The sequence below is a fragment of the Solea solea genome, chromosome 1, assembly GCF_958295425.1.
Source record: "Solea solea chromosome 1, fSolSol10.1, whole genome shotgun sequence".
NCBI classification, from domain to species: Eukaryota; Metazoa; Chordata; class Actinopteri; order Pleuronectiformes; family Soleidae; genus Solea; species Solea solea.
The window spans coordinates 45,052,406-45,071,136 of NC_081134.1; the positions used below are offsets into that span (position 1 = coordinate 45,052,406).

At 43.1% G+C, this 18,731-nt stretch overlaps 1 protein-coding gene across 7 annotated transcripts in view; it reads left to right on the forward strand.

The window, feature by feature from the left end:
• arhgap12b (Rho GTPase activating protein 12b) overlaps positions 1-18,731 on the forward strand; it is a 36,544-nt gene that overhangs the window by 228 nt on the left and 17,585 nt on the right. For 6 of the 7 annotated variants that reach the window (XM_058637370.1, XM_058637378.1, XM_058637395.1 and 3 more), the window contains exon 2: positions 4,058-4,817. In XM_058637370.1, coding sequence (XP_058493353.1) covers positions 4,137-4,817 — 681 coding nt within the window. In that variant the 5' untranslated portion in view covers positions 4,058-4,136. Of the gene's footprint in view, positions 1-4,057; positions 4,818-15,949; positions 16,048-18,731 lie in introns of those variants that run through there. The other variant, XM_058637428.1, reaches the window with a different exon arrangement.

The following is an 18,731-nucleotide window of genomic DNA, read 5'->3' on the forward strand; positions in this document are numbered from 1 at the left end:
TATGCACGCTGTTGCAGATCTAGGACGGTTCGTGTCCGAGTGAACCTGCGGGGTGTTTTGTTTCCACGCTCGAAGCCTCTGGAAATGACTCTGAGATTCATGTGTAAAACAGCAATATTCATGTGTTTCAATGGTCTCACCACTTTGAGACATGTTAACAGTTGGTTCATGAGACATTCCACGTGATAGCATCAGATTTGTGGGGCTCATTTGCGCCCCACGTAGCCGTTCTGAGGAGGTCTTCTTAGGCCTGCCCTTCCCACGCTCCCTGGATGTTTCTGGAGTCCGAGCAGCTTTTAATGCATATGGATTTAAGTCCTTTGTGTTCCCTCTCTCTTTCTCTCTCCCAATCTCCCTCTCCCTCTGTGTGTGTGTGTGTGGCTTGAAGGGACCCTGCCCCCCACCTATGCCCCCCTCTGCCCCCCTCTCACCATCTCCACCACCGCAACCCTGCCCCAGGCATGCTGTCTTTGGCCAGACACACACACACACACACACAGCTTGTTTTGGGGGGCTTTCACACTGCGCTTCTTCTATGACAAAATGAGAATGAGTCCATGCTGCAGCTCGTGCGTGCTCCCATGCAGCAGCAGCAGCAGCAGCAGCAGCTGCACATGTTGGAGTGGATGCTGCTGCTGCTCAGATGGCCACATCTGTTTTGAATGAAGCGCAGGGACAAAGGCAGCCGGGGTCTCAGTGGCTGCTCTGCAGATGTACACGGACAAAAGCACGGCTCGGGATTCATGTGATGATGATGATGATAATGTGTGTGTGTGTGGAGCTTGCGTTTGCCAGATCGAGTTGTGAGTGCTGTATTGTGCACACCGTTTGCCATAACGCCTGTTCTGCAGGTATTTTCTACCTTTATGGCATTGATTCAACATGTTGCAGCCTGCTCGTGTGCAACAGCAGCATTCCTCGTCTGAGCTTCTCAGTTTCATTCTCCTACAGGATGAACACATCCAGGGTTGCCCTCATTTATTTCCTTTGAAATCATTCTAAGAGAAAGGAAAACTAGATGAAGGATTATTATTGCGACATGTTGACACACAGCGACTTAAAGGAGATTTCAAACTATTAAGAAATATCATGTATCATGATAAAGTCGAAGAGTAAGGACTTCCTCAACTTGTTAGGAACTGCAAATGTACATTGACTGTAGGAACACGTAAGCAGTTGTTTTACATAGTTTATATTTAAAAAGTGGATGTAGTTTTCAGCTTTAGACAGTAAAGTCAAACAGGAAGTGAAAATATAGTCAATATCACTTAAGTGGAAGTCAATTGAAAAGTACGCCTTCTTCTCACTTGAATTATGATATCAGTAAACATTTTCCTCATTAGTTATGCTCTCTATTTAGGGATGCACCGGAAATCTGGCCACCCAAACATATCGGAATCAAAAATTCCCAAAAAAGGCATTTTTCAGTTTTCAACACAAAACCACCGGAACAGGAAGTCGTGTTGACGGCAAAAGAGGATACAAAGAGCCCACTAGGAGACAGAGAAGCGCACAACGCAGGAGTGATGCGCCAGATTGTGGAGCATGCACTCTCGTTGTCTGAGATGTTCGACGAGATCCTCCTATAAATATTGTCATAGTTTAGTCACAGAAGGACAAACAGCGAGGGGTGAGATGGGTCGCACTGTAGTTCTGTACGTTTGGAACCTGCTGAACATGTTATTTGTGGCTCGTGTGGTTCCGCCACTGTATGATTTCCAGTAAAGGTACTGTGGTTCTGCGGTTCTGCGGTCATAGGGTTAGGGTTCGTCTCCTTCTACTTCTGGGTCAAAGAGCAAATTTTGGTGCATGCTCACTGTCTGCAGATAGTGAGTCCTCATAAGCTGGGTTTCCATTATGGTACATGGTTTGGTACAGTATGGTAGTGTTGTAGTCAAGACCACCTGAACCGAGACCAAGACCACAGTGTATCGAGACCAAGACTTTGAGGGGGTCGAGACCGAGACAAGACCAAGACCGAGGCAGTAAAAGTTGGACAAAAAGTCTTTGTGGTTCAGGTAACCACATTTTATTATAGTTGAGTTGGCTCTTGAGACCAAGACTGATCTCAAGTACTACAACAGTACAGTACAGTACAGTATGGTACGGTTTAGAAAGGTAAAGCCCTCGGTTAGTCAGTACCTTTACTCTGATGTTGTACCTGTGTGTCGACAACGAACAATGAACGTGACACAACACACGACAACAACAGCACAGCCGGTTTGTGGCCGTTTGTGGTCAAGCTTTGTACGAGAATAGACTTCAGCAGGCGCTGAAGAAACACCCGTCGCTTTTCTGTCGCCCAGTCAGCTGACGATCGCGGGTCCAGTTCCACCCGTACCATATCATGTGTTACTCTGGTAAAGTACTGTGTACGTACACACTGGAAACACGACAATAAACACACAACAACAGACATGCTTTTCATCCACAATGACTGGTACATGTGCTTTGTTGACATCATGGCTGACACTCGTCCTGGGACAGGCCCAGACACTGTGTGTGTGTGTGTGTGTGCTTCGTGGTGATGGAAAAAACCAGAAACAATTGAAGCTCATTCTGAACATGCAGTCGTCTCTGATGAGCTTCCACTTTAGCGGCTCTCGCTACCGTAAATCTATTCTGAGAGTGTAGCTGCCAGACTGAGCGTCACTCTTTGTGTGTGTGTGTGTGTGTGTGTGTGTACATATTCCTTTACATAAGCATGGCCTGCTTATAGATTGAGATGCTGTCATGCCTCACTAAGAGCACCTGCTTTTACCGCGTGCACTTCCAAGATGTAATTCCGTGGTGGCTGCTATTTCAGGGGAGGGAGGAGAGGAGAATTTGATATGAGGGAAGTCACGGCTCAGCAGCGGCTCCTCTGCTGTGAGATTTAACCTGGTTTTTATTTAGATTAAAGCACAAAGAAATTCTCTCTGTCAGATAGATGAGTGACGCGACTCGTCCCAGAACAAACCCTGCAGGAATGGCAAAGGGCTCAGCTGCTGTGTGACTCCAACTCTGACCCCTGTGTTTTTAAAACCGTTTTAGACTCATGTGTCTCATAATTGACCTCAAACCGCTGAACTGGGTTCAATGAAACAACGGAGACACTTTATTTTTGCAGTCTGTGAGGGGATGACAGCTTTGACGAGTCATTGTAGCCACTGGATCACGTGTGGGGTCATGTTGTCGTCACCGCTGGCTCAGCAGAGTGTCATCAGGTTACCGGGCTGGATATCCTGAGCTGTGGTGGTGTAGGTTTTCAGAACAATCAGTGTGGACTCGCCCTGTGGTGTTCTTCAGTCGATTCACCCGGCGAGTACGTCCGTCTGGGAGAGGATCGTGTCACAGTGTGGGTGTTTGACAGCAGGAGCACTCTGGTGTTAATTGGATGAGAAATAAGGTTGAAGTGTGACAGGCTGGGAGGTTTGAGAGCCGTGTGCATGTTGGAGTTAAGAACATTTTAGTATGGGGATGTTCCAAGGGCGTAGGTTTGTGTATGGACGGTGGTCCCCACCAACAGCCCCATCGTCCATACCAATATAATACCAATTTAAATGGGGCACGGAAGAAGCCGCGCTCTACTCTGCCAAGTTTATTTCAGATGGAGTTGACCGGGCTCAAAAAATGACCAGGGCCCATGTTCAGTGGTCGAGAATGACGGGTTCAAGTTATTTGCTTAGTGTGCTCAAGCCCATCTGTTCCCAGTGAGAGGGTTTTCTTCCACTGCAGGCGACAGCGAGCCTCAAATCAGCTCCACAATGGATGTTTTCTTCTGTTTATGAACGGTTAACGGTGTTTTGTTAGAGGAAAGAGAACGGTTTCTTACTCTATTTCATTTCTGATTTACAACACAGACAGGACGTCTGTTAGTGTGTTTCATTGACTTTGCTACAGAATGTGGAAGTGAAAAGTTCTAGCCATTTATTTATTTTCCTTTATATTTATTATATATATATATATATATATATATATATATATATATATATATATATATATATTATTGTGTTTTAAGGGGAAATGTCACATACTAACAATATGATTGTTCTGGTCTTCTTGTGTTCTCCTGCAGCCCGGCAGACATGACGAGCTCTCCAGGCCTGTGTCGCTGAGCTGTTGAATCCAGAGTTCACGCTCTCGTTCTCACCGCCATGGCTGACAGAGAGGGACCGCCTATCCCCCCCGGCCAGGTCTACATCGAGGTGGAGTATGACTATGAGTACAAGGCCAAAGACAAGATGGTGGCTATCCACCAGGGAGAGTGTTACCTGCTGGTGAAGAAGACCAACGAGGACTGGTGGCAGGTGAAACGAGAGGAGGGAACAAAGGCCTTTTATGTGCCGGCACAGTACGTCAGGGAGGTACGCCGGGCGCTCATGCCCCCTCAGAAGCCCACGTTACGGGCAAAGCCCACTGTTTTGGATATTTGCCGGGCGTCTGACGAGAACCTCAACAGGCCTCTGCTGGAAATGTCCAGCTTTGGACGTCCGTCCCCGTCCTCTACCCCGTCACCGTCCTACGACCGCGTCACACCACCTGTTCTACCAAAGGATGGTAACCAGAACATGGGGAGTCCCCATCACTGCAAAGTGGTCGCTGAGCTGGTGCTGCTTCACAACAACAACAACCATCACCATGGCAACAACGCCACGCTCCCACAGACACGCGCAGACTCGCCTCCCCTCAGAGTGGGGGACAGTGATAACAGAAGTCCAGACAGCGAAAAGACCGCACCACCACCGTGTGACCCACCAGGAGACGGTCTCCACAAACTCCGCAACGATTCAGAGTCTGGAGACGAGCTGAGCAGCAGCTCCACGGAACACATACAGGTAAGATGCTACTTCACGCTGTTTCAGAATGGTTTCCTTCCAGATCTGATGAGTTTCATCCCTTTTGTTGCTTTGTGCTTTCTTTAATAGTTTAAAAGATTGCAAAAATGAGTCATGTCTGAGTTTTTAAGGGCAAAAGGTGGCTCCTGTACTTCTGTTGCATTGTGATTGTGGTTCCTTTTCCCTTTCTTTCATCCTCCCTGGTTTATTTTCCCCCCTCTTCTCATCAGATTTTTGGTGTGTAAGGTTCTCAGAGACTTTCTCTCAGTCGTCGGTTCATTCATCGGCTGCTACAGAAGTGTGCGTCCAACAGTTTTGTGCCTCATTTGCCAGAGTTGACAAATGCAGCAGCGGCAGTTGGGGGTGCTTATTAAAAGCTTCTTCTCTTGCCTTTTAAAGTACAATTTGTCTGCCTTGTACAAATGTGCCAGCTGTTGCTGTCGGGCCGTTAAAGACTAAATGGTCTGTTCACAGCTCCATGATTAAATGTAGGGTTTTAAAAATGAGTCTTCAGGTACATTTTTTATAAGGAAATGCCTAAAACACAGCTGCTAGGTTGTTTTGGGTATGTATGTTTTGTGTAGGGGCTGTTTTACTGGGGTCCAACAGGAGCCGGTGCCCCTGTAACTCTAAATACTAATTAATATTATCATTCCTGGACACCGGGGTAAGTAAAATCGATGGGGTGTTGTGTTGTTATTGTCGTACCTGCGCCGGTAAAGAAACCTGCCTCTCAATATTCAGTTTAAATGCCTCAATAATAATTATGTCATAGTAATAATTATGTAAATAATAGTAAATTGTGCAATAGTAATAATAGTTCCTTGCAATGACAGGCTTTTCAGAATGTTTTTGTAGCTCATTCCCAGCCTAAAATTAAACTCTATCACATCGCTGTGTAGCTTTAGCCGCTCTACTGCCTCTACCTTTGACCTTAGAGGAGGTGCGCTCGATTTGCTCACCCGCTATTTGCTTTTTACCATGTCATGTCCGGGGCTCCGTACTAATAGCTTTGCTTAGAGTGGTACAGCCATAGATCTGTGACTTCATGTGCTAAACTGACATTTCAAACTTTGATCTGGGGCCGTAATAACAGCCATTTATAATCATTTATAATGCTGGGAGTCAGATTATACCCTTGTTATTTGCATAAAGGAATGGACCCCACAAAGGGTTATTATAGTTTGTGAGGTCCATTTCTGATTTAGTGAATTTCCTTATCCTTCCTCCCTCACTCGATCCTTTCAGAGCCCAGACTGATAAATTCGACCCCCTCCCTCTTCCATGATATTTGTGTCATCAGGCTTAAAGAGAGAGAGAAGTGAATGGGTGAAGATGAAGATGATCTGGGAATTATCCTTCCTCATCTGCAGTGGAAGTAGTTCACAGTAATGGAAAGTTGACTGACGGTCTGAGTCCAGGCGGCTTTTCCTCAATGAGCCATTTTTAGGGTGGATGCGCCGCATGGAGGCAGGGTTTGGCGGCCTGTGCGATAACTCAGCAAGTGCACAAACAAAGAGTTCCACAGGCTGCAACAGCCTCCTCCACCGTGGAGTGAACAAAGAGCGACGGGCTTGAATAGAAACTAGGTCATATCTGCTGAGGAGAAGGCTGCAGCCCCCATTTGGCCCACTGTGGGGACCACTGTGTCTGAGCGCGATGTGTGATGCACCATGTGAAGGGAAATGGAAGCTGACACACATGTATAACCAGATGGGTTTTTTTTACCCTCAAAGGCTAAATTTTGTTGCTACCTGTCTTTTTTTGAATAGAATTCATGGTTGTGTTCAAATGGCATTCCAAAATAAACGCACATTTCACTCGACGCTCTTTGGAGTGCTGCTTTTCTGTCAGGCTACAGTAGCACTGAGCGGGCGGATGGAGAACAGACAGTCGACAGGATTCAGCCAAGACTCCCTGGGAAGTTCAGCGCTGTCTGTGGTCACTGGGGCAGGTGGAACGCACTCCGCCACTCTGTCTTTCTCTGTCTTTGTGGTGTGCTGTTTGGCCGGTTGCCAGGCGAGTGAATGAGTGAATGACCCTGCAGGAAAACCCAATTCTTTCAACTCCCTGCTTCCACTGTTTCCTGTCAGTGAGAGAGAGAGAGAGAGAGAGAGGATCATTGTGTGACAATGCTGCATTGTTTAACTTGGACTGATTGATGCGAGATTCTTTTTTTTTAAAAGTCTGATATAGTGATTTAAAGAAAAGTGATTGATTTTATACTTGTTTGTTTTGAAAGAGTATTTGAATGCAGTGTCATGTAGATACCTGGCAGCACTTCTGCTCACACAGCTGAGTCATATTCACTCTGATGGAGGTTGCAGCTCTGGGAAGGATGGAGGCAATTCAGACCAGGGATTTATTGTCAATGTTATTGTTCTTAAATATGGATACATATTCTCCTCTTAGCAGGTAAAATGTGAGCTCTGTAGGGTTTGAGTGTGGAGATTAGGGATTAGGGACTTTTTCGTTAGTAGTATTTTCTTTAATTTAGCAAACAATTTCAGAGGAAAGAGAGAGACATGGATTAGGGCTAAACTAATCATTTCATTTTAATCATTCTAATTTTGACACTTTGGCATAGAACAGTAGAAATAAGTCAATTAAAAGAATGTATGTAATACTTAGATGATGAAAACAGTTCATATGTTAAATCTCATCCTTGCGTGACAGCATAATGTTATTATTTTGAAAGTGTAAAAAGACGCAGAAACATATTAAACTGCAGATTGTCTCCACAGTTCTATGCTTCCGTGCTCTGTAGGTATTCGAGACGTAAAACTTATTTCCCTCACATCTCAAGAAGTTTGCAAATGTTGTTTATTTTGTCCGAGAAGAATGTGGCAGAGCGTTTGATTCCGAGTCTGCTGCTTCGTGTGGAAACAGATCAGGTTTCTCTGAGGCTGCATCACCACCACACCAGAAAGTTATTTTGACTTTCTGGAATCCTTTTACTCATCTTCTTCAGAATTGTTGTTTCCTGAGACTAATCTGTTTGATGGGAAGCTTTTTCACAGTGACTGAATGAGTGAATGAACTCTGCTCTGTGGGGTGTGTGTGTGTGTGTGTGTGTGTGTTGCTGTTTTTCTTCTTTGAGATGTGTCACCGTGGGGGAAGCTGTGATGGCCCAGGAGGTGTTTGTGTCTGTGGCTTTGTATTTTTGGAACCAGCGGGATGCTGAGAGCTCCGCCCCCTCCATAACCCAGCCTTTATTTTATTTCACACTATCACACTACAGAAACAAGGTACCAGCTACTATTTTTAGTACCTGCTCAGGCGAGGTTCCAAAAGCGTGCTGAGTAGGTACTACGTGATGATTGGTCAGACGTCCCACACAGAATTCAAGCCAAAGTGTAGATCACTTAAAACTAGCAGTTTACACTTCTGGTCAATCTGATCATCTGGTTTTTGCAGATGGTCCTCGGTTGTATTTACCCTGAGATTTCAAGCTGGATTGGTCTCTCTGCTTAAATAAACCATCTTCAAACGTCACATCTCGTTTCACAGAAATGTCCTAAGAGCCTTACGTGAAGGATTCACATAGAACCGGCTTGTAAATGTATCCGGACAGATTCTTAAAGGTTTAAAAACAAAGGGAAGCGGCCGAGTCCAGGCCTGTCTGCCTTCAACCTGTTGTGTGGTCCTCCCACTGGCTGTCCGTGCCTGAAGATGGAAAGGGGAGGAGTGGAGAGGATGGGGGAGGAGTAGAGAGGATGGGGGAGGTGTGAGTGTGTAAGGAGCGGTGGGGACAAAGTACCAGGGACATGGCCCCTGATGGAGCCATGAGGCTGGACAGATGTGCTTTCATGTTTGGGTGAATTTTGAGATTAGTTGTAGCCGGTGAGCTGTGAACCTCAGGTCGGTGAGATGATTGATTTGAAAGAGTTGTAAAGTCACCATTAAAGATGGAGGAGAGTCTGAGCATCTGTGAAGAGGTGAACGGGTCATGGATGTTGTTTCCTTCACCTCTGTGAAGCTTCTGCCTCTTCTCTGTTGATTTGATTTGTTGGTTTGTGTAACAGAACAAAGGTACATGTACATGTGCATTACTGGCTTAGCAGTATATTTAAATTGACTGCTGTGTGTGTGTGTGTGGGTGGGGGGGGGGGGGGGGGGGGGGCTGGGAATCCCATATGCATTTTAAAAAAGTATCCGGCACTGCATTTACTGCAGTTAGAATCCAGTGAATTAGATCATTATTATCCAGTGACGTGAGTTAAATCCCACGTGGAGCATAATGTGTGTATTGTTCATATACAGCTTATTGGCTGGTGAGGAAGTCTGTCTGTACCACGTGAGGGTCCTAGGACGTGATCATTTCTAGTTTCTTTTTGTTTTCTTTCCATTTTCTTGGAAGTGCACGCTTGTGTTACATAATGGCACACGAGTGCAGGCAGTGCTGTTGAAGTGAAGCCGCCTCCTGCATGTTGTGCCCTGTAATCTGTTGCTATGCCTCTGCTAAGAGTCTTACTCCAAAACCAGCTGCAAAAGAGGCCCCGGCTTGTTTTCCAGTGCATACTTGACATTCCTGCCACAGTGCCTACACACACACACACACTCACCGAGTCAGGCAACAGGCAAAGTCCAAAAAATGTCTGCTTAACCCTCTTCAAAGTGTGTGTTTTCAGTTATCTCACATTAAACATGAGCTGATATCGAATGTGAAACATGAGATAATACGACAGGGTAAACAAACGCACCGGCAGCCATGTTTTCATTGAGAACAAGCCTCCATGTCCATGCTGGTTCCTGTCTGTTTAACTAACCCTTTGATTTACAATAACCCGGTTAATAACCAGTGCTGTCAAGCCATTAAAGAATTGAGGAATTAATGAATTATGAAGTGTAATTAATGAATCTAATGAATCTCTTTTTTAATCTCGTCTAAAAATTGCTGAGAAAAGCCCTTCACTTGATGTATTTTCATTTAAATTCATTATTACGGCAGATTAGAAGAACTTGAAACTCCAAATAATTAGAAAATACAAATAAAACATCAGGTCCATTATAGACCCTTTCATTGTGTATACAAACATTCCAAGACTAGTAGCCTGTCGACTAGTTGTACTAACTTTAAACTGGTTAAAAGACGGGCAGAAAATGTGCCATGACCCACGGATGTGAGAGTGGAAGCAGTGTAGGTCAATGACGGTCTTGATTTAGATTTGAGAAACGACCTATTACCAGCAGTCATTACTGTAAGTGATTTGAATGAAGCCAAAAAAGCTGCATCAACATTTCTGAAAATAAAGAATGTTGCCGAAAAAGTCCAGACACGTCGTCTGTCGTTATCTCCGGTCCAGAAACTTATGCAGCAGTGTAGAGTTTATCAACACCGTGGATGACAGGTAAACGTCACCTGTCACCTGTCGCCTGTCGCTTGCTCACGGCTCTATCCCATGGCATTCACTGTCTCTGGGCCCGACTCGCTGCTGTGTCGTGGTGGACTGGGACAACATGTACCCAGAAGAACACAGAGCTCTTATGCTTTTGATAGCGCAGTGATTTATGTTATTGTCCTTCCTCTCTCTGCTCTGTGGCTCCTTCCCTTCCACGCCTGGCTAGAACCTTTTTTTGTTTCTCTAACTCACTGAATCATTGGCCTTGACAACATTAAGACTGATAGTATTTGATAAGGTGTAGGGCACATGTGTGTGGCTGCTCTTGTGTTATCCACATAGGTCTGTGTTTGTAGTGATGCTCATTGTCTGGTTACATAACTGACGCTGGTCGTGTCTGGAGCTTTTTAAACAGCTGCGAGTCATTTTCCCTGCAGCGGCCTCTTGCTTTGGTGGAATGGACAGGTCAAGAACAACAGACTTTCTCCTATTATCACTGAATCCAAAGGGATTTATAGTTAGCAGAGCATTGGAATGGCTTTTTTTCACCTGTGCAGGTATTTTGACTGCATAGGGTCCTGAAAGATAAGATTAAAGATGAATATTTCTGCTTTTCTGCTTACCAAAGTTTGTTCTGCGTGAAACTGCGCCCACTTTTGGAAGAAATCAAATAGTAACCAAGTCAAACACTGGGACAAATGGGTAGGGATGAGCCAATACGATATTCAGTATCGTTATCGGTCCAATAGTGGCCGAGAAACTACTGGATCTGTAAATCCTAACTTGTACATAAATGCTACACAGCACAGGCAACATGCTGTAAAAAAAAAAAAAAAAAGACGTATACTACCACTACGTGGGCACTTGGACCTAGTGCTTTGTCCTAAATCAGAGGCATTATAAAAGTAAATTAACTATGATGGATTTTTGTTAAGGTAAAAATTTTGCCCTGTTTTACTTTAAATAAATCCATGTTTGTCCCAGGACTGGGTTTTAAAACTATTATATTATATTATTTAGAATGTGTTAGTGGATAAAGTGTTACATTATTAGTCTGGATTTGTGGATTATCTATTGTGTAGTTGAAGATGTGGTGAGTCCAAAAACAGCACTATCCTTTTTTCTTTCTTTTTTTTTTTTTCCAACAATCACTGAACAGACTTTCCAGAAAGTCTGTTTTTGTCCTCAGAACTTTCCACCAGCAGCTGTCACTGAACAGAGATGCTACACAAAAACAACCGGGGCACAAAGAGAGAATCCACTGTCCCTCTGTGTATCAGTCTGGATTCTGTACCCAAACAGTCAGTTCACCCTGCAAATCCAATTTTAACAGCGCCAGCAGGCTTCCTATAATTGCACTCAGATGGGTCACTTGCCTTTTGGGGATTCAGTGCATGCCTCTTTACATTTCTGCAACGCAGACCACAAATAGCTCCCCAGTATTAACAGAGACACCAGGAGGCTGATCAGTGTTCATCCAAGACCAGCAGAGAGCCACTCCCAGTGTCTGTTCATGATCTGGTGCCTCTGTCACCTCATTGGCTGGTTAATCACCTATTTTTGAAGTTGAATGACAATGAAGAAGAAATCTATAAATAAATATATTTATATATACTGTATGTATGTATGTGTGTGTGTATATATATATATATATATATATATATATATATACACAGAAATTGCTTTATTACAATTTCTGTACATCTTCTGTACATTCCTTCCCCCATTTTGTGAAGCATTAACATGTTAATACACCAGCTCTTCAAACCTGGAACCATATTATACAGAATGCTACAAATTATTCAATAACACGATTAAATTATAATTAGCTGGACATGTTCTGCTTTTCCTGCTCTGTTTTGTCTGAGTTGGAGACCAGACACTGTCGAGGTTGCATAAACTAAATGTGTTCTAATAATAAAGACTTATTTCACTCCAGTCCTATAAACTATCAGCTCAGACAGACATACCTAACAGTGTTGTGTGTCTGTCCCGAGTGGCCACATGCAGATTAAACTGGTCAGAAATGTTACTTTATGTCTGTATTAAATGTAGTATTTTCTATTTATAGATAAAAAAAAGTTTAATGTAATTGTTTCTTGCGACCTTTATCAATGACAAAGACTGCAGGTTTGAACTGATCAATGGTCACTGGACTTGATCCATTGGTATAGTTTGCTTACGTGTGGATCTTCCATCTTGTTTTCCTTCTGTTCAAAGTGCCGCGACAAGAACATTGTTAAGTGTGGATTTACTTCATAGACAAATCAGGCCAGAGTACGATTACCATTTAAAAAGTGTTAAAGGCTTCACTGGATAAGCTTCATGCACCAGCAACTGTGGGACAGAGGGGCTTTTAGGTCAGACCGAGCCTGAACACACCACAACCCCCATCTCCACGTCTTACAATCTAGATTATGGGGTTGCATACAGTACATTCCTGGGTTAAACCCCATCCTTCCCTCATTTAATCTCAGGTTCATCCAGCACCAACATATCCCAATATGTTTAATATTGAACTAACTCTTAACTCTGATTGTTGTTCACCCTTTTTTTTGAGAGCATTTCTTTGTCTCATAATTCACTATTAAAGGCTGTCTATCATTATTTCTGCTTTTCTTGTTGCCTGTGGTGGTAATTGAAAGGCGAGTAATCTGTCTTTTTAAGAGATTTGGGGTTAGATAGCTGCTCTGTGGCCCTGGTTAGGACCCCCTTCTGGGAGTTAGTGGACAGGGTTGTTATTGATCTGCCAGCCAGTCCCTCAGCCTCTTGAGCCACTATTGTGTAGGCATTTGAAACCATGGCGACATCCTAATCCTAATCAGACTGCAGCCACTACTCGGTACTGGTGCTTCAGATGTGTTAAACAGGCTTTGTTTGAGTCGGGACACTAACATGTCTGCTGGAATTAAATTAGGACATTTTAAGCCTAACTTTTTTTGATTAATGTGCAATGAGTCGGTCATTATAGTGAAATGAACCCCGACAGGAGGGGTCCTGCATCACATTGAAGGTTATTACACGGCGACTTGATAAAGAAATCAGTTATTTGACACAAAACATGAATTAAAAACTATTGTACTGGACTTGTTACCATGGATTGACTGTAGTCATCCGCCTCATCGGAGCTGCATCCATAGCAACGGGCACCGTTTGCCAGTTAGTTGAAAAAGACCGACACTAAAAAACCTCTGTAATATAAAAAAAACATCCAAATAAAATTGTATTTTTTTAAATATCCATTTTTTTATTTTTCAATTGAACATTTTTCAATGCAAGTACTTGTTTTTGTGTCAGTACAACATTTTCAACAATGCCAAATTGTATTTTCAATGCCAGAAATAAACATCAGTGTTGTGCCTCCATACTTGGTGTTACAGGATCCACCTCATGGCCCAGGGTTACTGAGTATCCTGTGTTACTGTCCCATTCTGTCACTGGACAGTGGACGGTTTGGCAGACGTGAGTTGCCTTTACGTGCCATCGCTGGCTCGACAAAACAATGGCACCATTCTTACAAATGTGACAAGACTGGCCCAGTGGATATTGAATTGCTTTCTACAGAAGCAGCTCTGTGACAATCAATTACCCTCAAAGACTCTTTTATGGGTCACCCAGGGGACGAGAGAGAAAAAGGCTTTCCACGGGGTGATACTACAGCCTGGGAAAGTGCATGTGCATTTGTGCCTACCTGGATACCTTTAATCGTTGTTATAATGAATCCATTTTACTTTGTCATGCCAATACATTGTTACTTCTTAAACTAAATGGAAACAGTGTATGTCACATCTGAGTAAAAATGAGTCTGTGTTTTTAGTCATTGTATTACATGGCAGCACGTGGTTGACAGATCAACATGTGGTCATGGTTTCAGTGTGGCATACAGACCAGGGGCCAGCTGATGATGCACTTCAAGCATGTGACTGTGACAGTAGAGATGACGAGGCAGGGAACAGAACAATGGCTTTACAGTGGGGCTTCTGTTGCTGGGTGAACACTGTAGTAAAAGATGGGGCACACAGAGAAGAGCCGCCCTGCTGGCTATGGATCGTAGGACAAGTCAACCGTTACTCCCTATACTATATCTATATATATATATATATATATATATATATATATATATATATATATATATATATATATATATATATATATATACATACAGACTTTTATTCTGATTATTTGTGTCCATGTAAACATAGCTACTGACTCATACCTCAGGTTTCCATTGTCTTCCTTATTTTGTAGCTGTACCTTTAAGCAGAAATGGCAGTGCAAGATAAAAGCCCTCCTTGCTGAGTGTTTGATTTTCAATTAACCTGATTCACTGGGTTAATGCCCTGTTGTGCAGCAGCTGGAGTGCTTGGAGGCTCCAAGGTGCTGCCGCTCTGTTCTCACTGGTAGTACGTTATCCTCCGTAATAGCACATACACATACTGAACCATTCAATACACCAGTAGTAGTGGTGGAATGGGGCACCCCCTAATGTAATGGTAGGGGAACCACTGTTGCGCTATTTATGTAGCATATACTTATAGGATATAACGTAAAATAGCTACGTTACTTATGTCTTCAATAAGTTACGTAGCTATTCAACTGCCCTAACCCACACACAAGGCATTACATACACATCAGTAAGTGGAAAAAACCTCAACCATCGTTATAAGTGACTTTCCCCTCGCTTCCCCTTAGCTGCCAACCAGGAAGGGAATTATTATGAAGAGATCGCTGTACAAGCAGGATCCATCATCTGTGGGTTCCCCTCGCGTTGAGTGTGTCTGAGAGCAGTGATGTATCACTGCCATCCTCGGTGTCTTTGGTGATGAGTGTAAGTGCTCTCTCATTAGCCTGTCCCTGAGAGTTTTGGCATTCTGGTGCACAACATCTACCTCACTTTTTAAGTGTTGGCTGATATAACGGATATGCTGCTGCTGCTGCTTATATACTGTACGGCAGTCAGATGGCTGTATTTGTTTTTTGTGTGTGTGTGTCTGTGTGTCGGCACCATGTGTTTCTGCCACATTAGACCGGACACACTTTCACCTTGCTCATCACAACAGAAAACAAAAGTGAGCCGCCAGTCTGCCGTCTGACTAACGAGGTAGATAATGCCTCTAATCTGTTACCATGCTCGTGTGTGTTTGGCTGACCTTTGTGTTGACAGACTTGGATGAAGCATTGACAGTGGGCACCAAGAGCAGCTGTGATCACCATGCTTTTGCTTCCAGCTGGTCACAGATTTAACAGAAAACTCCAAAAATCTAATCTAGATAATCCTATTCCAGCGCTAGGGAAATACTGTGGATTTTGGCAGTTTGATGATTGAGGCTTGTCGTGTAAAACAAGTTTTTAAATGGCTTTTGTCGAGCCGCTTCTGTCACTGCCTGGGATGGAGCTGTCACATTTGTTTGCATCTTACTTCACTGATGCAGCTTTCACTGCTCGGTGTAACTGGAGCGTGTGAACCACAGGTCTGTGTGACCCTGGGATCATGAACTCTGACTTTTTATGACCCAACGGGTGAATTTTGGGCACGGCCACCCGTCAATCTGCTCCGTCGCTTTCTCATTTGGCTCTGTATGTTCTGTTGCTCTCCTCCCTCCATCGCTCCCTGTGTTTGTGAGAGGCTCAGGTCGTTCAGCTAATGAGTGCTCCTATTTAAGGAGAGCCCTATGGCTCAAAATAGATCTCTTAAGATGCTCTAATCAGCCGCTGAGGCCTCCGCTCTCCTGTTCTGACGACAGTCTGGATGCGGTGAGGTTTTTACCGTTGCCACCATTGTTACCACATCCACGTAGCTGCTCAAGACCCGATCCCTGTCAGCCCCGGCCAGACTCATCTTTAGATTTCGGACCATGTTTTCATACCTGAGGAGCCCACATTACATTGTAAGTAGCTGTGTTTCTGCTCTTAGTGAATGTGGACGTGTTGAGACTGAAGTGGAACAGGTGTTAGTAGATCATGGGTCTGGTTTTCATCTCCAGTCACGACAACAGTCGAGTTGCGCTGACGGTCTTCATATGATTATTAGTCAGTTATTGTCAGTGGATATTTACTGTATATTGATAAAGTTACTGGACTTGGATGTAGTTTTAAAATGATGTTTTAAAGCAACATTTATGCTTATATTTTACTACTCTTTAGGTTTGTATTAAACCGTAGTTTTTCATTTGCATTTTAGATATGTTTTCACTTAATAAAATACTTGTGATTCATATGCACATCATTATTATTTGCACATTAAATTGCACTTAAATTGTCGTGCTTGTTTATGTTCACACTATTATATTTGTACCATCTGTAAATACTAAAATATTACGTTCTAAAATAGTGTCAGTGTGATGACGGGTCAAAGCACGCTGAAAACAGAAAATGGTAGAAAATGATCTTGAATTAAACCTGACTCTAAAAAAAAACATGATGCTCTGTGTATTAAAGTATCCAACTATACTGTATATTGATTTCATTTATATACAGTTGAGGATGCAGAGAAGTACATGCGGGTTTGCTGCTGTGTTTTTGTTAAATCCACCATGATTTCACAGTTGCTGTGGAACTACAGTGGTGTGTATATATAGGTAGAGAACACTTTTAGATAAAGGATCTATAAATATTTCTTCTGTCCAGGAGTTGTAAACATTATACTCTAACACTGCTGGTCTTTAGAGTTTGTCTACTGTTGTTTTTTAAGAGGAACTCATGGTCCTAGTTGTGTAAAGTGCTCGTGTTGCTGCTGTTAAGGTTTTGTGTTGGTGATTGTTTTCAGTCAACTTTCAGCATCAAAAAGAGTCTGTGACTGATTCAGAGTGAGAGTAGAAAGAGGGATGTGACCTTCACTTCACTGCACTTGACATTAACATTCACTCTGTGAACAGAGAGTTGTGGCATGTGTGTGTTCTCATGTCTGTGCAGACAGGTGAGTGTCTGTGCAGACAGGTGAGTGTCTGTGCAGACAGGTGAGTGTCTGTGCAGACAGGTGAGTGTCTTTCAGAACAGAACCACCACCTCTCCACTGTAACCACAGCTGTCAAGTCTACCTACTGTGGTTTCATTGTTCTCTATTGTCCCTCTAGTGTTCCTCTGTACTAAAACCCTGTGACACTTCACACCTCTCCTAAAACCACAGCCCGTCCTTTCTTCCTCCTCCTCCTCCTCCTCCTCCTCCTCTCTTGTTCTATAGTCAGCTGCTCTGCTGTAGTGATTCATGCCTTACTGACCATTGTGTTACTTTGTACCAAGAGCCCCAGTGTCTCCGCATTTTATATGGCGTAACATCAATAACATCAGGCCTGCCATCAGTCTCCCTGTGGTTCTGTCCCGTCATGCCCATCAAACCCCCCTCACTTCAGTCTACAGGACAGTCAGGACTCATCAGAATGGGACGATTAAAGATTTATAAGAAGAATTATAATGGGGATGATCGTGAATGGAGATACGTTAACAAACTGTTGACAGAGTAGTTGTCCTGTACCTTTCTATCGCAACCACTCACACACACACACAGGACTCATTCATAAAAAAATACAGTTATACTGCCCAGCACTAACATACGTGCATAAATAAATAAATAGAAACACATGAACACCCTGATTCCTTTAACTGTGAGGTGAATGGATACAGTGTCGCTGTTGTGGTTGATTGAGTTGGTGCTTAAGTAGAATTTTCACATATCTGTACTTTTTAATTATTAGTTATTTGTATTCTTGACAACTTTTACTTTTACTCCACTACATTTACTTCACTACAACACATAGTTGTTACCCAGATCTGCATCCAATTATTCCTGTCTGTAGATAGTAACACTTTGTTTAAATACTTTTACTTTTACTTCTAATACTTAAGTACGTTTTATATCAGAAAATTACTTTTGATACTTAAGTACAGTAGTACTACACTTTTGCTCAAGTATCACTTTTAAGTACTGAATACAAGACTGGTGACTCGTGACTTGTGAAGCAGTTGTTCAGTTCAGTGTAACTGAATCATTAGAATCAGTTCATTAAAAAAGATTTGTTCAGTACTTCCTCCTCAGTGTCTGAAGCTCAGTCACAGAACTGAAATACAGCGACAGGGTTTGTGATGTTGTGATTCAACAGACTCTGTTAAATGATGAGATTTTAGACTTTTCCTTAGAAATTGTTTGTGAGATTGTTTTTAGGATTGTGAAGTCGTTTTACCTGATCTACAGTTCGGCGTTGATTGGCTTGATTCTTGTGTCGGACGTCTTGAACGCGCCTCTTCCTGTGACCAGCAGTTTAACAACGTCATGTATAGTATCAGCTCAGCTCGTCTCAGAACCTCGTCAGATCAGGTACCTGGTACTGTCACTAATGGAAACTTAAAATAACCGTGTTGTGCTAGTGGAAAATGACCTATAATGTAGTTGGTGCTGGCTGATGAGCTAATTACTAGCATACAATACCATATATCCAGTGCAGTATTAATATTTACAGGTTAAAAACAGTTGTTTTTGAGTTTTCTGTTACCGGTCATTTTGTACCAAATTTATAGGCGATACTAAAGAAGACTTTTGTCACTATAATATTAAGTTGCACATGGGTTCATCTTAAAC